The 27,520-nt window shown below is 40.1% G+C and overlaps 1 protein-coding gene across 1 annotated transcript in view; it reads left to right on the forward strand.

Annotated features, from left to right (window-relative positions):
* Pde5a (phosphodiesterase 5A) overlaps positions 1-27,520 on the forward strand; it is a 119,443-nt gene that overhangs the window by 11,231 nt on the left and 80,692 nt on the right. Inside the window, 3 exon segments of the mRNA XM_055628260.1 lie at positions 7,819-8,077; positions 8,079-8,408; positions 22,282-22,371. Coding sequence (XP_055484235.1) covers positions 7,819-8,077; positions 8,079-8,408; positions 22,282-22,371 — 679 coding nt within the window.

Below are 27,520 nucleotides of genomic sequence, written 5' to 3' on the forward strand. Positions count from 1 at the left end.
GATAGATAGATAGATAGATAGATAGATAGATAGATAGATAGATAGATCGGTCGATCGATCTTTTAAAAATACTCAAAGTGCAATATACTTTCCATTTAAAAATTTTTTAATAACATTTGTTTGGGGAGCTAGAGAGATGGCTCAGCCATTAAGAGCACTGGCTGCTCTTCTAGCGGTCCTGAGTTCAATTCCCAGCAACCTCATGGTGGTTTACAACCATCCATAATGGGATCTGATTTTCTCTTCTGGCATGCAAGAGTGAGCGCATGCAGACAGAGCCTCATATACATAAATATATATAAGTAAGTGAGTCTTTAAAAATGTAACAATAATCTGGGCAAAAGCGCAAGCGACATTGAATTAGTTGCTTTGTAGGCAGATTTTTATCTAATTATATTTTTAACTCTAGATGGTTATTAGGTTTATATGACAATTTTGCTTTGCCTTGTAAGTTTTCATGTTTCCTTTCCTTAGTTCTTTAGATTCCAAGACTATTCTATAAAACATAGACAAAACATCTTAATTTTCCCTGTCAAGGCATCTGGAATATTAAGCATGCATTTGAAGCCATTTAAGCAGGTTGGCTTTGATAGGAAGTGATATTACTTCTACATGGAGCTACCTGCAGACACGGGTGTGTTTGTGTTCTCCTTGATAGCTGATCATATTTGAAATCTGTGTGATTTTGCTTCCCTCTGTTCTATCTCTGTTCTATCAGTAAATTAAGCATTGAATGCTTCTTTCTCGGCATCTTGCTCAGCAGTAGATGGGCAACAACCAACTCAGTGCTATTTTTGTGAGGGTTTTTTTTTTTTTGTCTTACAATTATTTTTTCAGAATTTTCTAAAATGCTATTATCTTTTGCTCATATCGAATGGCTTCCAATTTTGTTTTTATGAGATTTCTCTGTGCGTGAGTATGTGTCCCTGTGTCTGTATGTATTTCTCGTGCTTTTTCTTTGGCTCTTTTCTGATTGTTTTGTCTTATTCTGATTTGTTTGTTTTCATATTTTATCATCATCATCATCATCATCATTGGCACCTGTTTGTAGTCTAATGAGAGAGAGAAAGAACAGGTGTAGATCTGGATGGGTGGGGAAGATTAGGGGAAGGAGAAACTGTGATCTGAATGTAATGTATGAAGAAAAAAAAATCTTTTTAATTAAAAAAAGAAAAAAAATACTTGTGAATAGAAAGGAGCTATAGCTTATCCAGTTAAATGAAGAACACAAACTACAAATTACCCTTTTTCTTTCTCTGAGGTTAAAATAATCTTGAGTGAAAAACGAGAGAGGTTTTGTCTTACGACAGTATGTGCTATGTAAGTTTTCATTTTTTTAAAGTGTTACTAATCTGTAAAAACTTTAGAGGATATGAGCCAAGATGTGCTCAACATGTAAAGTTAAAAACTGTTTTGTTTTTTTTTTTTTTTTTTCCTTAATGTATTTGATCCAGGGTCTCACTATTCTCATATCAGCCTTGAACTCATCATGTAACCAAGAAGACCTGGAGCTTCTGCTCCTCCTGCCTGTAACTGGGGAGCTGGAATTGCAAACACGGGCCACTGGGCTTGGCTTTATGCAGTTCTGGGGGTGGGGGCGGGTGGTCATGAATGATAGGTGTGCTGGTTAGTTATTACGTTAATTGGATGCAAGCTAGAGTTATTTTGGATTATGGGACTGCAATTGAAAAAACACTGCCCACCAGACTGTCCTGTGAGCAGGCCTGTGGAATATTTTCTGGATGGACGTGGAAGGGCTCAGCTCACTGTGGCTGTGCTACCCCCGGGCTGCCGTCCTGGGTGATGTAAGAACACAGGCTGGGCAAATCATGGGCATCAAGCCTGTCGTCCGTGGCCTCTGTAGCAGCTCCTGCCTCCAGGTTCCTGTCCTGCTTGAGCTCCTCTCCCGACTTCCATCAGTGAAAGACTGTTATCTGGACGTGTAGGCAGAGGAACCCCTTTCTTCCTCCGGTTGCTTTTGGCCACAGCAATAACAACCCTAACTAAAACAGTAGGCCAGCCCTCGACAAACTGAGCCACGTCTCCAGCCTCAGACTTAAACTTAGTCAACTATTCCTTAGAAAGCATTCCTAGTTTGGCACCATGTGTCCGACTATTAATCGAACCTATCACATATACTTTTAAATGGAAGCAGGTGGGATGTGTAAAATGAAATGTATAGCATTTTATTTCTGCTTGTGTGGAATTTCAGCTGTTAAAAATCACTGTAAAAACTCATGACAGCTCACCTCCCAGTATCCCTTTGAACCCTCTGTAATCACCAGTCAGTTGAGTCATCCTGTGTACTCTAAGACCCAACCTTCAGAAACCGGAGTACACTGCAGCTACTGGAGCTTGGCTAGCCACGAACTTGGGGATGTGCCCCTCAGCTCTCCAACCACACAGTCACAAAAGTCATGAAATGTGTTACAGAGAAGCCTGTCTTAGGGTTTTGTTGCTGTGAAGGAACACCATGACCACAACAACTAGTATAAAGGAAAACATTTAACTGGGGCTGGCTTATGGTTTGGAGGTTTAGTCCATTATCATCATGGTGGCACACAGGCAGATGTGGTGCTAAAGGAGACAAAGGTTCCACATCTGCAGGCAGCAGATGGAGAGTAGACAGTGACACACTGACCAGGCTTGAGTATCTGAGACCTCAAAGCCTATCTCCAGTGACGTGCTTCCTCCATCGAGGCCACACCTTCTAATAGTGACATTCCCTGTGAACCTGCAACGGCCATTTTTATTCAAACCACCACAAAGCCCCATGAAATCAAAATGTCCTAAGCATTTTCTCAAAGGCCCTGATTGTTTTATTAAATGGCTGTACGAACATTTTGAGGTACCCAGCGTCTTCTCTGGAGAAGAATAATATATTTCTGCCTAGAGTCATTATCTAAAGAGTCTTGAGATTTAAGACTTAAAACCTTTAAGACAGGAACTTAGTAACTTTAATACAGCTTGTTGGTGATAACTTCCATTTGATTTCATTTCTCCTCATCTAACTTGTCTGGATCTTTTGGTGTTTTCTGTATTAAGTGTATGCTTAATGAGCCTGAACACCATCTGTGGTGGACAAGTTTGAAAACAAGTGTATTCACCATTAGTGTTACCTGAGAACAGTCCCTGCCAGCATTGATTTCGACACCCTCCAGGCTTCCTTCAGCTATTTTAAGATACACTGTAAAAGCTGAAAAAACAAAACCCAAGTCTCCCACTTGAAATAGATATATAATGCAGCTCATGTATGAACACGTTTTTTGGATAATAAGATCAGTGACTAGACAGTAATTCGGTGAGGAGAGGGAACATTTTGCATGGGATGTTAACATGAGAATCTTGGGCATCGATTTTTATTACTTTTTTTCTGGGCCAGCTTTCTTTTGAATATTTGTCTTTTTGTTAGCAGCCTTGTAAACATCAAAATCAACTAAAAGACTTTAAGGCTTGTGCTCTTGCTTGCTCTCAGGTTCGAAGGGCAGTTAGGATTGACTATGAAAGCCACACATTAAATTATTAGGACTTACAGCAAAGTGTAAAAATATCTCTGGGATTTTCATTCCTTTGCCCAGACATTTGTTATGTAATTTAAACCCTTTGTCAAAAACAAAAACAAAGACAAAACAAAAAAGCAGATGTACGTATTCTGTAAAGATAGCACTTGAAGTGTCTGCTTTGGCTATGGCCCTGATCAGGCCACGATAGGTGTAGCTAGCATATACCAAACCTTATCTGTCCCTCTGCCTATGGGCTTGTCCTGTCCTTTTCTAATTGGCTAAACTTTATGAAGCCCCTTTCTTAGTTCCCCATCTCCATTAGCGTGATGCTAAGGATCCAGGAGATAACAACAGCTTATATTCGGTGATGTTCTGTCCCCTATACATTCTCTACTTCAATCTCATTACCACCTTAAGAGAGGAAGTCATGGAGTTCTCGCAAATGCATGTTCTAATTTGATTTGCCCATCCACACGGTGTCAGAGGCGAAGGGCTCAGGTGCATTTCCTCTTGTTTAAAAGTGAAGGAGTTGAGGAGCAAAAAGAAGTCAGGTTGCTGGACCCAAGACCACCTGCTCGCCGGTGGATAACATAAACTGTTTTGGGGGCCTTAGCCCATCAATACGGCAGCCATTGTTAGCACTAAACAATTGGACCTCCAGAGTTCTGGGAGTAACTGACTGTTGAAAGCTGAGCCCTAAACGGGATCTTTAGATCATGCCCTCCAAGGCTCAGGGAACACTGTTTCTGCAACAACAGAAGAACGTAAGGGCTGGAGGAAGGAAAAGGTGTGGTGGGATGCTTCTGTTTGGATACGACATGGCTGCACTCAGGCTCTGGGCAGCTGTGTTTATCAGCATAAGAGCTGCCTAAGATTGGCTCCATCTACACACTGTTAGAGAGGAGGGAGGGGTTCATGAGGCCCCATCCCTCCCTGAGGCTGTTGGTTTATATTTGTCTGGAAAGGAAGAGATATTTTCCTCAGTGGTAGAACCGCTGGTGAGGTACCCACGCTCCTGTAAACAACCCCTCAGTCACATTTCTATTAGCAATCCTAATTAAACTCGGTGGGCCACAAAGAAAGAGGCAGTGGTGGGGGCTGGGGAAGAGCAGAAAACAAGTCCTGACAAGGGAAGAGGGAGTGGTTGAGAAGAGAACAGGGGTTGTTAGCAGGATTGAGAGGAAGACAAGAAAGGGTTATGAAGGGGTAAATATGATCAAAATACACTATATAATGAATGATTTTTATATGCTAATAAAAATCTTTCTAAAGTACTAACTTGACCACGAGAGAAATTGTAGTGTTTCTACTTTGACTTGCGTGTCAGCCTTGTGTCTCATCTGTGTGGTTGGATCTAGAATTATCCCCTTTACCCAAGTTTGATATTTTTGACCGTTTACTGCACTGAGGATAGTCCCGTGTCTTTTACTTTTTGCAGTGGGTTGGAGAGATGGCTCAGAAGTTAAGAGCACTGACTGTTCTTTCAGAATATTCAGGTTCAGTTGTCAGTTCCCACATGACGGCTCACAACTGTCTGTAGCTCCAGTCTCAGGGGACCTGATTCCTTCCTCTGGCCTGCACAGGTGCCAGATGCACCCGTGGTGCACAGAACACTCGTACGCATAAGATAAATTGAGAAAAGGAAGTCGGAATGGTTGGTTTGTGTTTTATGGAGGATGAAATTGAAGTGCAAAAGAAGAAAGTTGCTTATGATTGCTTATATATTCCATTAGTAACAGAGGCTGTCTGAAACTCACAATTGGAGACTGAAAACTTACAATCCCCCAAATTTTTAACAATTAATAATTTCCCCTCTTATAAAAACATTTCAGTTTGAGGGTGGTAGCCCTCCTGTGGGTATATTGTAAATGTAGGTTTGAAAGCAGAACAAGAAAGCTTAGTTTAAGGAGGAATTTCATGTTTTAGTTTTAACTTAACTTAGTCCAAAAACTTTGATAACTTAGTCCAGCTTTCGGAAACAGAATCAGTGCAGTCATATTTTGTGTGTGTTCAAGTGATGAAATCAGTAACCTGGCAGCCTGACAGCTTTTTGGTATGTTACATAAAATTTACCTTCTCTGTTCACCAGCAATTTCAGGAAAAAAAAATACAGCATGACTAAAGTGGCCAGATGAAATACAGAGCACTCGGTTAAATTTAAATTCCGAATACTGCTTAATTATTCTTTGTTTTCCCCAAACCCAACACTACCTGGGTGCCTGGTGTTTGTATTTATATTTTTTACCCTTAGAATGACTATTCTTTCAAATATACTCATTATACGTTCTTTTCAGTGCAGTGCTTTCGATTTACAAAATATGACCTGTTTCCTGAGAACATTAGACATGACGAAATTTCATTAGATTTTTTTTTTTCTTTAAGGATACTATCCTCAAAAATATTTTTTTCTTTGGGTTCTCTGGGTTCCCATTTTTATTATTATATTTATAATGTGACATTATGATACAACGTAGAGGATTAGAAAATGCATTATCAAGAATGATCATATTCTCTTTGTGCCTTTGTTGTTTAAATTTGTTTTTTTTTGTGTGTGTGTTTTTACTTTCAAGTTTGCTTAAACTAATTAGACACCTTCTTCAGGCGGTGATGTGTAATCTGGGGAAGTTTATATTCTTCTGTATCACAGCACCAGGAATAGGAGACCTGGTTTTGCCACCAGGTCATGGAACAGATTTGATTTAAATTAAATTTCTTTCATCGTATAGAAGGCAAGCTTAATGTCTGCCTTACCAGGTTTAAATAAGATGATACTTAAAAGAAAAAAGTTAATGACTATTTCTCAAAATTTCCTAACGTCAAGGAAGAGATAGGAAAGTAGAGATACTGTGTTCAGCTGTAGAAGCGATTTACCTTGCTGTCACTACCACCCAGGCCTGGCTTGAATGGGAATGGCCTCATAAGGCTGAATGTTTGAATGCTTGGTTCCGGTTGGTGGAACTGTTTGGGAAGGATTAGGAAGTCGTAGCCTTGTTGAAGGAGGTGTGTTAACAGGGTCAGACTTTGAGGTCTCAAAAGGCCATCCCAGTGGGCCTTTCTGCTCCCAGCTTGCAGATCAAGATGTAAGCTCTCCGCTGTCTGTACTGTCACTTCTTTGCCCTGCTATCATGGGCCCTAATCCTCTGAAACCATGTAGCTGCCCATGTAGTCACCTTCTTTTATAAGTTTATTTGATCATGGTGTTTTAGCACAGCAATAGAAATGTAAGTAGGGAGAAACTGGAGCCAGAGTTTGGACTATTGCTGTGACAGGCCTGACCATAGCGGGATTTTTGGAGAAATGTGGAAGACATTGGGACTTTGGACTAGGGAAACATTTGGTTGCTGTAAGCAAGGCTTAGTGGGCCATCATGGTCAGATTTGGAAGACAGTGGTGCTGAGAGCCATGTGGACCGTGTAGGCTCAGTTCAAGGGGTTTCAGAGGGGGAGCACAATTACCAACTGGGCTAGAAGTCATGTGATATTTTGGCAAGGAATGTGGCCACATTCTGCCCTTGTCCTACAAATCTGTCTGAGGGAAACATTGAAAAGCTTTAATTTCCTCTGTGGAGGAGATGTCAAGACAGTTTAGTGCTGATTCTGTCCCATGTTTACTAGTAATTACTCTTATGCAGGTAAAAAGTGAAAAAAGAACAAGCATGGAAAAAAGAAAGAAGAGGGAAAAATAAAGAAGTAGAAAGTGCACAGTCTGAAGAGAAAAATAATACCAGGAAATCTAATGTCGCAGCTGAGGCTTGTGCTGAAAGAGATGAGAAAAATGAAAGACCTGAACCAAAGTGGAATAAAGGGAGGAGGCCCTTAGGGCAAGACCCCCATCAGCTAAGCTCCCAAGGAATTCTCTGTTCCTAAAAGGAGACAACAAAGTAAAGCTTCTGCCAAGGACCCAAGTTGATGACACTCTCTAGCCCACGTGAAGATTATCTACCTTAGTGCATTCACTACCGTTAGTGTCAGCCCAGCTTTCCCGTATAGGTGCTGTGCTGCACACAGCCAACCATCGGTTGGAGTTAGGACGCTGCTTTTCTTTGCCTCATCAGAGAGTTCTGCAGTCAAACACCTCTGCAATTTCCTTTGTCACATGGAAAAGGAACTTTATTTCTTAGAGAAAGAAGTCATCCACAGAGATCATATACCTATGTGTATATCTAATATACATGTGTGTACCTATACTATACATACATACCCACAAAGATTGGAGAGTGGCTACAACTGTACATTGACAGGATTTTTGGCAGCTTTAGAAGATAGTACCCCTTTCTCTCAAATATCTAACATGTCTGCATGTTTCTGTTCTACAGGGAAATGGTCAACGCATGGTTTTCTGAGAGGGTTCACAACATTCCCGTTTGCAAGGAAGGCATCCGAGCCCACCCCGAGTCTTGCTCTTGCTCTTTGCAGCAGAGTCCTCACGCAGATAATGCCGCCCCTGGAGCACCAGCCAGAAAGATCTCTGCCTCTGAGTTTGACCGGCCTCTTAGGCCCATTGTTGTCAAGGATTCCGAGGGAACAGTGAGCTTTCTCTCCGACTCACGAGAAAAGGAACAAATGCCGCTAACCCCCCCCAAAGTTTGATAGTGACGGAGGGGACCAGTGCTCAGGACTCTTGGAGTTAGTCAAAGATATTTCCAGTCATTTGGATGTCGCGGCCTTATGCCACAAAATCTTCTTGCATATCCACGAGCTCATCTCCGCTGATCGCTACTCCCTGTTCCTCGTGTGTGAGGACAGCTCCAACGACAAATTTCTCATCAGCCGCCTCTTCGATGTCGCCGAAGGTTCAACGCTGGAGGAAGCTTCAAATAACTGTATCCGCTTAGAGTGGAACAAGGGCATTGTGGGACATGTGGCAGCTTTTGGTGAGCCCTTGAACATCAAAGACGCCTATGAGGTAGGTAGGGGACGATGGGGGAGGGGGACACGGTTAGAGCACCCAACCATGATTGCAAATGAATGGTGGGAATGTAGGAAATGGAGGTACAGCCATTTGCATGGCTATTTAAAGCTGGAATGTAGCCTGGGCTGCAGCTCAGTGGCGGAATGCTTGTGTGCGAAGTCTTGGATTGAACCTCCAGCCCTCAGGAGATTGGGGAGATTTAAAAAAAAAATCATAATAATAACCAAGAGTAGGATAGGAGCATTGCTAGCTTATCGGACGGCAGTTTTTCTCTTCTAGTACTTTAGTCAAGGGCAGGGCCTTCTTTTCCCATTAAGTATAGTGTAAGCAAATCCATCTCATATTTGTAATCTAATGATTAGGTAGGTGCAGCATATCTAGCTATCTCTATATGAACTTTATGATTTTAAATTAAGGTTCTCAAATAATAGGTCTACAACCTGTCAAAATAAATAAATACACAAAGCTGTCATTCTTTTCCTTTCATTCAGGATACATTCAAGAAGTCAGTGCCGTCTTTGAAAGCCTCATTGATACCAAAGTTTGGTTTGGTTTTCTTTCCTTCCATTTCGCTTATCTTTTTTCTTTTTTTCAGATGGTACACTTTGGGGCTTCCACGTGGTTACAGTTAGGTGATGGTTGTGTTCTGGGAGAGCTGGTTGTCTCTCAACTTTTATTATTAAGGTTTTATTCACAAAGATACTAGGAAGTTTTATGTCCCTACATGCCTGACTTTGGGAATATTGTCAATAACTAGTCTCATTTTTCTGTTTTCTTTAAATTTATTTTAGAAAACCACTTTACTGTAATAAACTTACAAATAAAAATATCATGCAGCTAGACTAACATAGTCACTCAGATGAATACTTAGCTAATCCCCAACTCGCTCTATATGTAAGGAATAGATATTATCCTGTTAGAGTAGACATTCTGAAGCCACGAGGCTTAGGTTTAATAGTTTCACTGTCAATTATTTTTATGTATGTAACTACTACAAATTTACTTTATATCCTTTACCTGAATTCTGTCTTCCTCCATCACTAATACTTTCTTCTTTTTCCCTCTAAATGTTTCTTTCTCTCTCTCTCTCTCTCTCTCTCTCTCTCTCTATATATATATATATATATATATATATATAATGTAAATATTATAGATATGTTATAGGCTAGGATCCATATATGAAGGAAAACATGAAATTTCTCTAAAAATCTGTCTTAGATTGGGTGACCTTGCTAAATATTATGCAGTCTATGTCTATTTATTTTCCTACAAAATTCTTTGTTTTCATTGTTCAATAGAGCTGAGTGATATTTTATATATATCAAGGTCTTCATCATCTGCTTGTCTGTGGACGGACATGTAGGTTGGCTCTGTTCCCTTGCTATGGTTAATAGCGCGACAATAAACATGGTGTGCAGATGTCTCCAGGCCTCTGGGTCTATGCTGAAGAGTGAAATAACTGGGTCGCATAATAGTTCTATGTTTCAATTTTTTGGGGGGGGGGAACCTCCAAGATGATTTTCATAATGACTATAATAATGTGTATCCCATGAGTGGCAAGTAAACGTCCTCTCTCACATCCTCCAACATTTGTTGTCCTATTTTTTTTTCTTGTCTAATACTTACAAAAAGTTAATTTTATGTGGATGAGTGTTTTATGTGCATGGATGTTTTATACGTACTGTGTGCAATCCTGATGCCTGTGGAGTGGGCCAAAAGAGGGTGGTAGATCCTCTGGAATTAGAGATATTGACCATGTGGATGCTGGGAATTAAGCCTGGGCCTCAGAGAGAGCAGCAAGTGCTCTTTACTGCTGAGCCATCTCTCTACTCCAGTCCCCCTCATGAGATTTCTTAATGATAGCCATTCTGAAAGAATGAGGTGCTATCTCAAAGTAACCTTAAAATAGTTATTGTCCACTTTTCTGTCTTTCTTTTTTTTTTGGAAACTGTCTATTCCATTCATTAGCCTAATTCTTAGTTGGCAGTTCCATATCCTTGGCATTTCTGCAGTTTTCCATAGGTTTTGGATATTAGCCTCTTGTCCATAGTATAGCTGATAAAGATTTTCTCCCGTTCTGTGGCTGTACTGTGCTCTGACGATGGTTTCCTTAGCTGTGCAGAAACTTGTTTTCACATCGCTCCATCTGTTGATATGTGAGGCTAGCTCCCGTGGCAATGCAGTTCTGTTCAGAATGCTCTTCTCTGCCCCCAAAACTCGAAGAGCATTACCTATGTTTTTGTCTCCTAGTTGCAGCATTTTAGTTTTTAACTTAAGGTCTTTGGTCCATTTCAGCCTGATTTGTGCACAAGGTTAAAGCTATGAATCGAATTTTATTTTTTCACAGGTGGATGTTCAGTTCTGCTACCATTGTTTAATAGGCTTTTCTACCAATGTATGTTTTTTACTCCTTTGTCAAGGATTATGTTGGCATGGCTTTGTCAGCTTATTTCTGGGTTTTCTAACCTATTTCTTTGGTCCACATGTCTGTTCTTATACCAGTAGCAGATGGTCTTTATCTCTGTGGCCTTATAGTGTAATTTGAGGTGAGGAATTGTGATACTTCCAAGTGTCTTTTTACTCCTTAGGGTTGCTTTGGCTATTCAGGGTCTTTTGTGGTTTCATGTGAATTCTAGATCTGTGAAATACAACATCAGAATTTTGATAGGCATTGAGTTAAATTTATAGATTAATTTTGTTAATAAAGATGTTTTCACATTAATTCTGCCAGTCCAAGGATGTGGAAGGCCTTTCCATTTTCTAGTAAGTGTTTTTTGGATCTAGGAGTTTTCTGCTAGATTCTATATACGGTCTTCTTAAGTGTAGGATCATGTTTTCTGTTAATAGGGACTATTTGACCTCTGCCTTTCCTATTTTTGTTTCTGTATTAACTCTTTCCTGTCTAATTGCTATAGCTAAGACTCCAAGCAAATATTAAATAAGAGAGGGGAGAGTGGCCATCCTATCTCATTCCTGGTTTTAGAGGAAATGCTTTCAGTCTTCTCCATTTGCTATAATAACGACTGCAGGTTTGTTGTATATAATTTTATTTCCTTGAGGCATGAGCCATCTTTTCCTAACATCTCAGGACTTTATCACGAATGCATGTTGAGCTTTATCAAATGCTTTTTCAGCATCAGTCAAGACGGTTATGTAGTTTCTGTCTTTAAATATTTTGTTTTATTTTATTTTATTTTATTTTATTTTATTTTATTTTATTTATGTGTGTTGTTTATTTACTTCTGTTGAAACAACCTTGTCTTTCTGGGATAAGACCCACTTGGTCATGGTGTATGATCTCCTTAATATGTTTCAAATTTCAATTTGCAAGTGTTTGTTGAATTTTGCATGTGTGTTCAGCTAAGAAATCGATCTTTAGTTTTTTTTTTCCTTTTGCTTTTTTCCTTTCTCTTCCTTCCTTTCTTTCGTGCCTTTAACTTTTTGACATCAAGATAATACTGACTTCACAGAATGAAGTAATTTCTTGTATTGTTTAGTATCCAAGTATCTTTGTAGTTTTAATACTTTATCTTGTTGATTATTACTTTAATTACATTGTGATTTGATAAGATAAAAGACATTATCTTGATTTTTTTAAAAAATTACTTATTCACGCTTGATTTTTGTATTATGATATTATTTTGGAGAAATTTCTATGTGCTGTTGAAAAAATGTCTATTCTTTATTTGTTGTGTGTAATATTGTGTGTGTGTTAAGTCTAGTTGATTGGTAGTGTGTTTTTGCTGTGAAGTTGTTTACTTTTAGTATAAAAGACATCTAAAAATGAGAGTAGAGTTTCAAAGTTATCCATTATTATTACTCCAAGAACTATACATCCTTTTATGCCTTATGTGTTTGTTTTTATGAAATTAGAGCCTCCAGTATTTGTGCATACATTTTAGAATTTTTATATTCCTCTTGATGAATTGTTTTCTGGATTAATATTTAGTGTCCCTTTTTATCTCTTCTACCTGGTTTTGGTTTGAAGTTTACTTTAATATAAGGCTAGTTAGGCCTGCTTGTTTATGGTTTCCATTTGCATGCTAGTTTGCTTTCTGTATTTTGATATGAAATTTTGGCTATCTTGACTGGCTAACTGTGTTCCTTATATAGACAATATATAACTGGTTCTTACTTTTTAAATCCATTTTATTAGTCTGTATTTTTAAATTGGGAGTTGAAGCCATTTATACTTAAAGTTATTGTGGAAAAGATTTTCAATTTTCTATAAATTCTTTAGGTGTTTTTCTGTGCCATTGCCATGTCTTTTCTTCCTCCGTTGGTTTTGAGGATTTGCTGAGTTTCTGTGTCAGATGTGTGTGTTTCACTTGATTTTATCTTTCTCTCTTTTCATGGAGTGTACACTTCCATGCATTCTTCTAAACAAAGCTGTTTTCTTCTTCTTCCCTGAAATGTGTTCCATGAAGAATTTTCTTCAGTTCTGGCTCTGTTGTTGTAAATTACCTTAATTTATGTTTGTCTTGAATTGTCCTTATTTCTCCATCACTTTTGAGGGGTAACTTTGCTGGGTATAGCATTCTTGGCTCACAGCTATTTATTTTCAGAAATTGAAATATTTAATTCCATGCTATTCTAACTTTTATGGATTCTGAAATTTCTGGGGGTAATTCTGATAGTTTCTTTTTGCCTTTGTGTATGATTGACATTTTTCTCATACTGCTTGTAGGATTTTTTTCTTTACTTTTTACTTTTGACAACCTAACTATAATATTTCCTAGAGAGTTTCCTCTCTGTTCATTCAGTTTGGAGTTCTGTAAACATCTTCTGTTTGGATATCTGTTTCTTTCTTTAGGTATGCTGTTATTATTTTATTAAATAGTCTGTCTACTTTATTCAATTTTATTTTTGCTCCTTTTTCTGCACTATGAATATTCAGGTTTAGACTCCAGAATGTATCCCAGAGTTCTTGAAAACATAATTTGTGGTTTTAATATATTCATATACACAGATGCATACATACATATGTCTGTTTGTACTATTGTTTTGACTATGTCCATTCTTGAAATTCATTTTTCTTTCCAGTCTTGTCTGCTAATGGTGATGCCTGTTGTGTTTTTTCTTTGATTGATCATATCCTTCATTTCAAGTATTTCTGTTTGGTTCTTTTTCAGTATTTCAATCTCTTTGCTGAATTTTTCTCTTCCATATTTTGTAGTTTTCCCTTCAGTTTATCATTTTATTCACTTTGGAGACTGTCTTGTTTAGGTCTTAGATTTTACTAATTCATTCACCTATTTGCTTGAATCTTCTTCGTGATAATTCGTTCTTTTTTAAAGTAGACTTAGTGTTCTTTTCCTGTCGTTTCAGCTACCAGTTGGGAATGGGTCGTGGGCGGTAGCTGTGTCACTTGCTTTGATGTGCTTTGCTCATCTGTTAGGCTGAGTTTGTCTTCCAGTTCTTGCCTCCCTTTGCTAAGAGTCTATGTGGATGCTGTGTTCTGTGTGGGATATTGCATAAAGTACAACTATGGGATTAGTGAAACTTGGTGAAGAATGTCAGATAGAGTTACTGAAGTATACTGTTAATGTGCCAACAGCACCAAGAGTAGGCTTCACCCAAAGCGCCCAGGTGTAGTAAAAACTTTGGTCACTCTTTGATTTTGTGAACCTTCTGGAGGCATAATACATGATACCCACCAAAGTCTCCAGTACGTGGAGGAGGTCATTAGAGTCATAGGCCTGAAGTAACCCACAACCACAGCAGTGTAGTCTCTTGGTCCTTCAGGGACCACTGGAACCCCAGTGTCAAAATCCCACACCCACAACGACCTCAGATGCCACTGGAGCCAAGGTTCTGTCTCTCAGGGGCCCAAGCACACTGAGGCCGAAGCTCTGGCCTTGCACTGGTCCTGGAGGCCCCCAGAGATGGAAGTCTGGTCACACGGTGCTTTCAGGTCCCACTAGAGCCAGAGGCCTCCTTCTTGTCTTTTTAAACAATTAAACTCATGCATATATTCTTTTAAAATGGAATTTTTTTTCCTCTGAAGTATTTTAAGTTCTGATAGTTCTACATTTGTTACGGCTATGCACAGGCTTTTAATTTGTTTTCACATTTTCCATTTAAAATGCATTATATGTGTTAGGATTGTATTTATTATTTATTTAAATGTATGGGTGTTTTTATACATACATATACAAACATATAAATATATGTGTGCGCGCACACACACCATATACATGTAGAGCCCACAGGGGCCATTGGAGACCATCAGATTCCCTGGAACAAGAATTATAGGCAGTCGTTAGCCTCTCTGTGGGTGCTGGGAATCTAATCTGGGTTCTCTGGAAGAGCAGCCAGTGCTCTTAACAGGAAAGCCATCTCTTCAGCCCCTTAAAATGAATTATCATTCTTTTTTGTGTGTGTTAATTTTTTTTACAATTTTCAAAATTATTTTCATTTTTTATGTTAATTACAGTTTATTTACTTTGTATCCCAGCTGTTGCCCCTTCCTCATTTTCTCCCAATCTCACTATCCCTCCCTTGTCTCCTCTCTGCCCCTCTCTAAGTCCATTGATAAGGGAGTTCCTCATCCCCTTCCATCTGACCCTAGCTTATCAGGTCTCATCAGGACTGGCTGCAATGTCCTCCTCTGTGGCCTAGTTAGGTTGTCCTTTCCATGGGGAGTGGGGAGGTTAAAGAGCTAGCCACAGAGTTCATGCCAGAGACAGTCCTTGTTCCCCTTACTAGGGAAGCCACTTGGATACTGAGCTACCATGGGCTACGTCTGAGCAAGGGTTCTAGGTTATCTTGATGCATGGTTCTTGGTTGGAGAATAAGCCTCAGAAAAGACCCCTGTGCCCAGATATATTTGGTCCTTGTGGAGCTTCTGTCCTCTCCAAGTCATATTAACTCCCCCTTCTTTTGTATGATTCCCTGAACAAAGTTTGGATCTGAGTCTTAGCATCTGCTTTGATACACTGCTAGGTAGAGTCTTTCAGAAGCCCTCTATGGTAGGCTCCTGTCTTGTTTCTTGTTTTCTCCTACTTCCAATGTCCATTCCATTTGTCTTTCTGAGTGAGGGTTGATCATCTTACCCTGGGTCCTCTTTCTTGTTTATCTTCTTTAGTTGTACAGATTTTAGTATGTTTATCCTATCGTATAAGTCTAGTATCCACCTATAAGTGAGTCTACTGTGTGTGTCTTTCTGCTTCTGGGATACCTCACTCAGGATGATCTTTTCTAGGTCCCACCATTTGCCTGCAAATTTCATTATTTCCTTGTTTTTAATTGCTGAGTAGTATTCCATTGTGTAAATGTACCACAATGTCTGTATCCATTCCTCAGTTGAGGGACATCTGGGTTGTTTCCAGGTTCTGGCTATTACGAATAAAGCTGCTATGAGCATGGTTGAACAAACGTCCTTGTGAACCTGAGCATATTTTTTTATATATGCCTAGGAGTGGTAAAGCTGGATCTTGAGGAAGCACTATTCTTAATTATCTGAGAAAGCTCCAGATTGATTTCCAAAGTGGTTGTACAAGTTTACATTCCTACATTCCTACCAGCAATGGAGGAGGGTTCCCCTTTCTCCACATCCTCTCCATCATGTGTTGCCACTTGAGTTTTTGATCTTAGCCATTCTGATGGGTGCAAGGTGAAATCTCAGGATCATTTTGATTTGCATCTCCCTGATGGCTAAGGACGTTGAGCATTTCTTTAAGTGTTTTTCTGCCATTCTACATTCCGCTACAGAGATTTCTCTGTTTAGCTCCCTACCCCATTTTTTAAGTGGATTACTTGATTTTTGCTTTTAAACTACTTTAGTTCTTTATATATTTGGATATCAGCCCTCTGTCAGATATAGGGTTGGTGAAGATCCTTTCCCAGTCTGTAGGCTGTCGTTTTGTTCTGACTGCAGAATTATCATTCTTAAACAAAACATCTTAATTGGGTAAAATGCTGCTGTGTCTAGTGAGAAGGTAGCTTACAGTACCCAAGAGTTGTTCTAGCCAAATGCTAGAATACACAGTGTGGCCAGGTCACTCCTATGTTCCCAGTGCCCGTTTTAGTGTCTGGCAGATAGGACTTGAAAATATTTGTTGGATTAAAATTATGTTAGATACAATAGATATCTAGAAATTCTAGCATAAAATATCAGATCTCTAGCCAATCATACCTATTAAGGAAAGTGTAGTCAGGATCAAGTATAATGTCAAGTGAGGAAGATGGGGAAAGGCTTTTTTGAGAAAGAAATACTTGGATGGGCCCTGGAAAATATGGAGGATTTGAGTGTCTTGGATGTGGGCCTGGTGAGATCCAGCAGTAGGGAAAATTGTGAAGGAGAGTCCAGGAAATTGGATTGAGGACTGTAAGTGTCTGAGCACACGTTAAGGAACTGTGGGTTCACAGCCAGGAAACTGTGGAACTGTTGATTTGGAATCTATTATTGAGTCAGAACTGAAGGAGAAATTAAAGAAGTGTTTAAGGGTGATGAGTATGTCTTAAATTGTGTTGTAGAAAGGTGAAGTTTCATCTTCCCCTGTCATAAAACATACTAGAAAGAAAATCTAGAAGCTGGGAGGATAGATTATTTTAACAGTCTGCATGCGAGGAAGTGGGTCCTGAATCCTGCTCCAAACTGAAAGATTAGAATAAAGGGGTGAGGGCCGCAGGCAGCTTCAGAATCTACTGAGCTTCAAATCTGGGAGGAGAGGGCAGTGATAGAAAACAGGAATCGCAAATGACTGGAAAAGGGCAGGTGAATAACGGCACTGGGGGATATCGGGGCCGAGGATGTGACATGCTATCCAGGCAGTTTAGCCCCTAAGATGACTCCGCCCCCGGAACCTTCTGTGTATAAACAATTCTTTTCAATTTTGTTGCTCTCGGGAAAACTTAGGGCCCAACCTCCCTGCGTGCTGCTAGGAACACCACCCTGACTCCAAGGGCCACAGTTCCGCCGCTGACAGATTTGCAGGTTCATTCTCTCCTGCTGCAGGTTTGTACTTTTTCAGCGGCACCATAGACCCTCAAACTGTAGGACCATAAATATTCTTTAGCTTTGCTAAGAAGGCTGTCACCTGTCCTGTGGGCCTCCGTGTTTCCAGCCTGTCTGTTCTTCACATGCCTCTATTTTAACATATTTAGCATGTTTGACAGTGTGTTTTCACCTTGTGGTCATCGATTTAATTCTTAGGCTGTGGTCTAGGACAACCAGTCCCTCTCATTTGCACTAGTCCTAGGGTGAAGCCTCTTAGCTTTGGATTTCTCCTGCCCTTCACCCTGGGTTCCCTACTTCAGTGTTTAAGTGCGGCCTTGCAGAGTTTCATGTCTGTTAATCCCATCATGAGTGTGGAGTTCATCATCTGTGTTCTAATTTACATTGCTGTTAGCACTAGAAGTCTAGTAAGAAATTCACCTCTTAGCTTCAAGCATAATTTGAATAATAAAAATCTGGTCTCCACGCCCTTGTGAAAGTGGTCAGATATGAACAAGTTTTGATGCGTCCTGAGTCCTTTAACTAGGCACTGGTAAAAATGACTTTCTGTCATTTGGCTACAGAACGCTTTCAAAGTCATAACACAGCAGAAATCCAGGTGGTGGCCATGAAATATAGTAGTGCTTATATTGAAGCCGAGAACAATCTTTAAAGCTTCATGGATACTTCAGTTGAGAGAAATTATCAACATCTGATTCTCTATTTAAAAATTCACCACAGAGAATTATATGCAATAACACAAGCTTGAAGATGCCGATAATACTGGACAACTAACACATTGCCTTTTTTTTTCAAGTATAAGTCACTATCCTCAGCTTAGCCCAATGATTCTGCTAGACCAGGAATACCAAGGAGAGGATTGATTAGCTGGCAGCAGACGTTTAACCTCTGCAATGTGGTATATTTATTAATAGTAAAACATTTATCAGTAAGAAGGTAAGGAAACGTAGGTAGGTATAAGATATTGACTTAATGAGATATGCTATCAACATGCCCGATACCTACACAAGACCATCTGGAACTGGGCCACCTTCCTGCCTCTCTGCTGAACTGACTCGAATGCGAACCTCAAGTTCTGCTTCTGCGTGGGCAGCACGCCACGTGGACCTCGATTTCTGGAGATCGTGGGTGAGGATAACGAGAAGTCGTGTCACCGCTGACGCAGCTCTCGTCCCAGAACTGCTGTTCCCACCGCCTTCACTTCCTCCTCCCCGCTCCTTCTTTTCCAGGGGAACAAACCAACTTATTTCCCTCCTCAGTCCTTGCACTTTCCTCTGAAGGGCTCATCGAGATCCCTTCTTAAAGGAGGGTGAGGTCTCTCTGGTGAATTCCTAATTGTGTACAGTTATTTCCAAAATAAATATTAGGGGAGGAAAGAGCACCAGCAGATGCTCCAGTGTAGATCAATCATGAACCCTCGTGGCGTTGCTGTGCCCCGGGGAGCATGGTCTGGGAACGGCTGCGTCCGGGCTCGTTCATGCTCAGTGCGCTAATTTTAGGCATTATCTAAAAAAAACGCCGTTCTTGGAGAAAATGAGCCTTCCTAGGCAGTTCTGTGCATTTGTTTTTGTTTTCTGTTTTTTTTTTTTTTTAATTTTAAATTCACAGATTAGCCTAAGAAGCTTCCACAGGGTTCTGTTTGGTTCTCCCCTCTTTCAGTCACCACGTCTCTCTTTCCTTCCTCCCTCCCTCTCCTGGAAGTCACACATGCTTAGTATTTTTAAAAAATAATTAGGTAAGTTGAAGACATACTTTTACTAAATATTTATCACCGTGGTTTAAAAAAAAATTTTTTTTTGTTATACTGTGTGTGTGTGATGTCACACGTGTGGAAGACAGGACAGTTTGTGGGAGTCAGCTCTCTCACCATGTGAGTCCTAGGGACTGAACTCCAGTTTCTAGGGTGAGTGGCAAGAACCGTTTCTCACCGAGCCATCTCACTGGCCCTTCGTTTTGTGCTTTTCAGTAAGAACATTCTTCTACATACAATAACATGATCAAATTCGGAAAATTTGACAGCGATGCAGTGCTCTTACCTAATGCGTATAAAACACCGCACAGTCCGTACTCTGTCATTTTCAGTCACCCTGTTAAACATCCCCCATACAGTTATTTTCTTTTTCTTCTAATCAGGATGCAATTTAGGATCACATTTTGCAGAGTTTTTGTGTCTCTTTCCAAGCTCAAACAGTTTATCACTGTGTTTATTGTTCTCGGTGGAGGTATGTTTGAAGGGTACAGGGCAGTTATTCTTTAGACTGTCTTTCTTGGATAGTCTGAAGCCAGGCACTTTTGCCAAGAACGTCCACAGATGTCTAATGTTGAGACTTTGTTTGGTTTTCCAAACAACCAATTCTCAATTCGTCCGCATCAGGTGGGAGTTTGCAGTTCTGTTTAATTCTAACACAACTTGGGGTCACAAACCCTGTATGTTAAGGTGTCAGTCCCTCCAGGATGCTTTCTCCCAACACCTGCCTCAAATGGGATCCCAGGCAACCCACACTTCCTTCCTGTTGTCCATAGTAGGAATTCCTATAACCTTGTCGGGTTCAGCAATTTGATCAGATGAGCCGCAGAACTCAGCAAAGCTTTATACCTTTGTTAAAACTCAGAAACAGTCAAACTGAAGGGATCGCAGAGTGAGTAATGGGGGAAGGGAGAATGCTCACAATCCCTCTTCAGTTTTTACCTATGCCTGCCCTCTGATATGCAGTCAGCCTAAAACTTCCACTAACCTGATGTCCCATGTTTGTGTTGCAGTTTTGCTGTGTAGATAGAAATTCTACTGTGTTGATTAAATAGTTGATAAACTGAATTTGTAATTACAACATTCATTAACAAAGTTATTACAAAAGGTACATTTTTATTCTTAACATTTGATTTAATATTATGTAAAATAATTTACTAATTTGTTAATTTTTACCCCTTTTGTCCATCACTATCAATATTCTTTCTACTTTCCTTTGATAAAGTCTAAAGATAAAAAAATCTAGATACAGAAAGATAAAATAAGAACTATTTTACTAGAAACATTTAGCAAACACCTCCTGTGTGTCAGAGTAAAACCTTGTGCATATTTACAGAAAAAAAAAACAAGAATGCAGTGATGGTTATAATGTAAAGTATTTATACCGTTTTATCTTTTCCTTTGAAGTTATCTTTAAACTGAAACCAACTTCAGCTTTATCCTCTTGAGAAAATTGGCCTCATTTCTGACCCCGTTTGATAGAATCTGGTGTAATCACCTGCTTTGTTCACAGCTTTGGCTTTGCACGACTTTCGACCAAGTTAAAGAAAAAATAGAAATGACATTCAAAAGATGAGAGTTTTCCTAAGGGAATATTCCATAGTCCTGAGGGGAATTCCAAGTGCAGCTTTTGGATACTATTATTAGGTAGAGCACAGGGCTAGCTCCTGTTTTATGCTCTGGAGGGCTTGCTTCATTCCAACCTGATGTTCTACGCTTATCCCTGATCTTCTTTTCCAAAATTTCAGTCCTAATGAACAAGGTTTGCTTTGAGGATTACAAATATAAAAATAGCCACACGTGATAACGATCGGATCATTTATTATAGTTCTCCCAATTATTAATAACCACCAAGTATCAAGAGTACAATAATGAATGAAAAAGAGATTTTAAAAAAATTTCGTAGAATTTATAGCTAAATTATAGAGCTTGCTAATCTAAAGAATAACGGAAGACTGCCTTGTACCTTAATTTGACCCACATTTAGAACTTTCACACTCTTTACCTACCCTCTGTGGTTCTGACGTATATATCCCTGTGCTTTAACAAGTAGAGATGTCACCTGGCAACTGCCGCGCATGGAGAGGATTAGAGTTTGTTCAGTTCCTATCACTCATCACAAAACATTCACCGCTGCCCTCACGTGAACTCCAGGGGATCTGGTGCCTTCTGGCCTCTGTGAGCACATGCTTTCATGTGCTCACACACATTTAGACGTGCAGTTAGAACAATTTTAAGAGCAAAGAGATTCAAGAGCAAACAGAATCCTTACTAACACCCAACAGAGAAGTGTCAGCACTTTGAAGGGCAGAGGGAGAAGGCATTGCTCCCCGCTGAGAACCTCAAGCAGCCTGAAGACTTCCCTTAGACTTTACAAGGATGAAGGAAGGCATCTTTAGCATAAACAAAGTTAACATTTCTAGGCCATGCCTGGGGAAAGGGTTGAGGCCCTGCTTAAAATCACATACATTCAGTCTTCGGTCATTGTTACTTTAACAAAAAGAGAGCTGTCTATGAAATGAATATTAATTGTATGGCAGTAGCATTTATAGAAAATGTTGGTGCTAGAGTTAAAGATTTTCATAGAGCCGGTGAGAGGGTTTGGCCAGACTGTAGGATGAGAGGGCCCTTTTCTTTTCCATTTCCCCATAATTTCCATTTTATTTTACTATCTTGCCTCAGAAGGACAGAGCGGATGTGTAGAACAATCCTTATAAAAGAAATGAGGTCATTTGTTGGAAAGGTTTGAGGACAGAGCTGCTTTCTGTGACACAGTAGCACCAGACTGTAGACAGATGGGGACAGACAGTTTTTGTCAGAGGTCAGAGGCTACTTTTTCCTCAATTCTACAGCCCTCTAATTATTTTGTGTATCATTTATTTTTGAACAATTGTCAAAATGTCAGGGGTAGGGTGCTTTGTTTTCATAAACACTGGAGCTCCCCCTTTTAACCTCCCCCCCAAAAAAAACCCAGCCCTGAAACTCATCTTTGTCAAATGCTCTGGGCTTACGTGATTTGATGCCTTTCACAATGATAAAGTCATTACTCAATAGTAACAAGGTAAGTCAAAGGATAGATTTCTCTAATCTAATGCAGAAGAAAAATCAAATCAATCTTTGTACAGGTCGACCAATAAATTTGATTTCTCTTTCCTTCCTAGGATCCCCGGTTTAATGCAGAGGTTGACCAAATTACAGGCTACAAGACACAGAGCGTCCTTTGTATGCCAATTAAGAACCACAGGGGAGAGGTGAGCCAATTTTTCACTTATATAGAAGGCCACTTGGAAATATTTTCTATTCTGAAGAACATATTTTTACCCTCACACGTATGAAATAATACTGTAGTGCCAAATTATCATTTAAATTAATATGTAAATACTTCAGTATTCTGCTTGAGATTTTTTTAAACTATAGTTACAATGTTAAATGCTAATTAGAAAATTTCCCATGACTATTTATTGGGAAACAAATTGTGTACATTTTACTCCCTGTCTCCCCTCTGCGGTTGGAGTGTCCTAGTCTATCTTATATATGTAAATATGGTGTGATTCTAATGGATTTCTTTCACATTGTATGTCACTGTCTAAATAATGCTTATTTCATAAATGGCTGTTGTGATGGTTAGTTGTGATGGTTAGCAGTTGATTTTTTTGGATTTACATTGCAATTTTGGAAAACTGAAATTGTAGCTAATTTCAATGACATACATTTAAGTATAAAAATATAACAGGTAAGTGAAAATATTGTATATTTTTACCTACCTACGAGATTTGAATACTGATAGCGCTCAGTTCCCTCATCATTTTGCACTTCTATGAAAAAAAAATAGTAAGATGTCAATTAAACCGAATGTTTCAATTGCACGTTCTCAAATCTCAATTCACATTACCACCAATCACGGGATTCTGAGAGGGCAGCAGGTTTTCCAGATAAAGAGAGTCATTAGGATGGTTATAGATACAGCTGAGATTTATGGGAGTTAGCCAACACAACTGGAAGACGAGAAGCCCTTCATCTTCCTTCATTAGCCCCGACAACTATTCCTGTGGGTTGTATAGTTCACTGAGACCTAAGGCTTGAAATGCTTGGGAGCTGCTAGCTAAGACCGAATCCAAAGGCCTTAAAACATAGAGTTCTGATGCATGGAGCTGGAAGATGGCTAGCAAAGCTGCAGGAGAGAGGAGAGATTGTCTCTGCCTGTCCTGGTCCACCCAGGTTCCGAGTGGATTGGTCAGTGTCCACCTGAATTGGTGGATGAAGAATCCTCTTCACAGGCTTGTTGATTCAAGTGCTGTTTCTTCTTGAGACACCCTCACAGGCACACTCAGAAATAGTTATACCTGTCGGCTGGGTTCACTAAAAGAGGCTGATATATAAAATTAAGGTTTAACACCAGGTGAGCCAGAACATCTGTATTAACTGCTTTTCTGTTGCTGGGATAAAACATTTTGACCAAGGACAACATTAAGGAGGAAGTTTTATTTTGGTTTGCGTTACCAGAGGGACAGTCTGCGATGGTGAGGGAGACACCAGAGTGAGAAACTGAGAGATCCCATTTTCAGACTCCAGCACAAAACAGAGAGAGTTACCTGGAGGTGGGGGCAAAGCTATGAACTCTCAGTGACTGTCTCCATCGACTTACTTAACCTCCCCATATCCTTCAAAGATAACACAGTCAGCTGGAGTGTTCAAATACCTCAGCCTATGGAAAACATTTCTCACTCAAACCTCCACAAGGTCCTCAGGGATTGTGGGTGGTGGTGTGTTTTCAAAGCCCGCTGTAGGCTTCTGTAAACCAACTGCACAGCCTGCATGGACTGTGGGACAGCCGAATACAAACTCGTGCCTTTCCTAGGCTTTATCCTCATATTGAATTTGTATCCAACAAGGGTCGGATGTTGGCTAGATCTGTCTTCATTTTAATAGTATCCCTTCTTTTCCTGTTATAGGCACATTTAACTTTTTAGTCTGTGAGCTGGGCCAGTTCTCCTATCGTGAGACTCCCCAGACCATGCACCCCTAGTTAGGGTATACCCCTAGGTAGGGTGTGTCTCCAGAAGGAATTTAAGAAGCAGCCATGGTCCTGAGGTTTGTGCTTTTGAGACCTAATTATTTGTCATTCTACTGGAGGAGTATAATTGCACATGTCAGGAAGATTCCTGGAGCTTTAGAGTTCTCGGATTCCACAGCACTGAAGGGAGACAGGTGGACACAGAGTAACTAACTTGCTGACCTCGGTTAAAGAGACACCCCCTTTCCCCAGAGCTATGTCAGGGCGACCTTTGCCCACACACTTCACTTCCTGAGGTAAGCCTCCTGCCAACTGCACTTTTTCTCCTGTCAGTTTCTGGTCCCCCTCGTCGCCCTTATTGCTTCCTAGAGGGTTTCTCATTTCAGGCTGTTGCAGGTTAAAGGGAAGCTCTCAGACTTGTGGTTGTTCCTTGTTGCCAGGCCCTTAGGGTAGCTAAGTTTTAAATGATAGGTTCTTTTTTTAGGGTGTGCCTGGCCGCTGCCCTCTGAGTCATATGGCAAAATGGATATCGCTGGCTTCTCTAGCACTGACCTTTCCACAGGAGGAATCACTGTTTGACTAAAACCCACAGCTGGTTTGGGGTTTGCAAAGCTGGGGCAGGACTGCCTGGATGTACTCACCCTTGGGTTGAGGCTTCTGCTCCCGAGCCACCAGGGAGCCTGGCTGGAGGTGTCTGACATGGCTTATTCCCTCTCGGTGCAGTTGCCAATATTTTTCTCCACCTGTTTTCCATCACCTTTGCGAACTTCCAAAGCCCCTCTCTCGATTTGGAGCAGTATAAAAATTATTTTCTTATTATTTTCTCTTCTCCTTTATCACATCAGTCAGTGATAGCCTCTCAACTACTAACTTTACCAGAAGTCTCACAGATCTTTTAAATGAAAATTTATGGCACAGCCAGGACTTCGGAATAACTGTAAAGATTGTTTGCTCTGAGTTTGAGCCCCTTCTTATTGCTTCCTGGATGACTAATCAGGATTAATCCCTTTGAGCTCTGCTTTCCATCTCTGCAACTTGGGGGGTAATAAAAAGACCCACCCCGCCAGACCTGCATTCATGAGTGCAGTGGGCGAGTCATGCTTTGTGACACTTTGGAAATGGTCAGGAAGTACTGTCTAGTGCTTTCTGGGAAAAAAAAATGAGTAAGTAGCAGTAGCGAAACTTGTAAATGAAGGAAGAAGAGGAGTCCGAGGCAGTCACTAGCCATCTTGTAATCAGTCTGGGCCCAGTGACAGTGGCAAAGACGTGGGGTTGGTTGTTCTGTCTATTATCCCTTAACCAACTTTCAACCATAAAAGAAAAATGGCCTACTCTTTTTTTTTCCCCCTCTCATAATTGAAGCAGAGCGGTTTTGCCTTCATTTTGTTTAAATCATTCCTATTAAGTTCTCTCCCATTCTAATTACTTACCAGAGAACTCAAAAGAGCTATGATTATTGAATTACTGTTTATCTCTTGTTTATAAAAGGTTTTATATTTTTTTAGGGACAGCAGTCTTTCAAGGGAAATAGTCCTGACAGCTGTGTGGGTGGGGAGGTTTCATGTTACACACTGAAGTCTGTGCTCTGACATAGGCCAGGACACTATGGAAGATTTTTAGGGTTCATTAAAATACTGAGTATTGCTTATTATTTATTTACTAATTTATTTATCTGTGTATATACACATGCATATGTGTGTGCAAACATATACACATGAGGATTGGAGGATAACTTTTAAGAGTTGGTTCTTTCCTTCCACCAAATGGACCCTGAGAATTGAACTCGTGTCTTTAGGGTAAGTGGCAAGCCCCTTTATTTGCTGAGCCATCTTGCCAGCCCAGCCTCTTGTTCTTGTGAGATATTTTAGCAAATTAAAAATCTCAGGAGTTTTTTTTTTTCCCATAATGTTATATTATGTTACATTATAATTCATTGATGTAATGGATTTAGAAATGTTATTTCAGAAGCTGGGATCATAATTACTCATGCAGTGCAGAGGATCAGTTTTTGTATTCCTCCCTCTTCTCCCTATTCCCTCTTAAGATAGGGGTTGATGGGAAGAAAAATATAAGACTAAAGAAGCTTGAGGAAGCTAAAGTATTCTATTTCTGAAAGGTCAAGGAGCTATTAGCCAGAGACAAATGAATAACCAAAGGGGGTGGGGGGATGGTGGAAAATCAATGAAAGGACAGAAGAGCTGTCCAGGTTGTGTATGAGAGTGATTAAGTGGTGTGGAACAGGACTTGGGAACCAATTGCCTTATATGTAGAAAACAGTTGCCATGTGTGATATTTCTGGCATAAACACTGTGGGAATTGTTCTAGGTGCCTGTCATTTTCATAACACCCTTGGAAGTAGTCATCTTCTGTCCTCTTAACAGGTGAGGAAACTAAGACTGCAACATTTAGGGTTCTTGGTCACAGTCACATGACCAGAAACTTACAAATCAAGATCTATAAGTACACTTTTGGTCTTGTGCGGTCACAAGACAAAAAAGTGCCTAGTTGCTTTGCATGGGAAGGTGTGTGTGTGGGTGCTCTGATGAGGTAATATGGGCACAATCAGGGGACCTGACTGTCTTCTGATGGCCCTTCAATGTTAGGGCTCAGGTCACTGAACACAAAGATTCTTTCAAAACATGAGACAAGGAAGGACGGGGCAATGGGGCACATTCTCTGATGCCTTAAGAGGAATCCACGGGCAAGCATTTACCACGGACAGAAGAGTTACAAGAGGGTTTTTGCATTAAGCTGGGCCAGCATGCCCCAGTAAGCAACCATGATATACCCAGAAAGCAAACTGGAAATAAAAAATGCAAGCATGCTTTTTCAGACCTCCTATTAAATTTCATTCAGACTTAATTCTGGACTTTTCAGGCAAAGGCGCTTGAGACCATTTTTATTTTAGCCACCTGCATTAGTTATTTATGTAAGCAGACAGAATTCTCTTATGTTTAGTAAAGAAGTACAGAGAAACCAGCTGCCACTAGACCAGATGGCCTATTTTTGAAACACTGTCCTTCCCTGAAGTAGTGTTCCCTGTTACATGCTAGAAACGAGTGTTCCTTTGTATTTATAGGGACCAAACCTAGACACTAACTCTCACTGACAGACCCATCATTTGGAGCTTACTGCTGTTTTCTCTGTGGATAATTTGGGTAAGGGTGAGTAGGAGACGGAAAGCAGGACATTATCGAATAATGCAAATACATGAACGCAAAAAGACCTGCCAGTTTTTAATAGATTCCCGAGAGATAAATAGTTTGGTGAATTAAAGCCATTTAATGTACACTCAAGCCACAAAATATGGCATGAAGACATGTTATTCAAACGACAATATGCAAAAGTAAATGCCTTGTAGAGTTTAAGCTTTTTATGACCTATGT

Source organism: Psammomys obesus, unplaced genomic scaffold, assembly GCF_907164565.1.
Source record: "Psammomys obesus unplaced genomic scaffold, mPsaObe1.curated_primary_1811, whole genome shotgun sequence".
NCBI classification, from domain to species: Eukaryota; Metazoa; Chordata; class Mammalia; order Rodentia; family Muridae; genus Psammomys; species Psammomys obesus.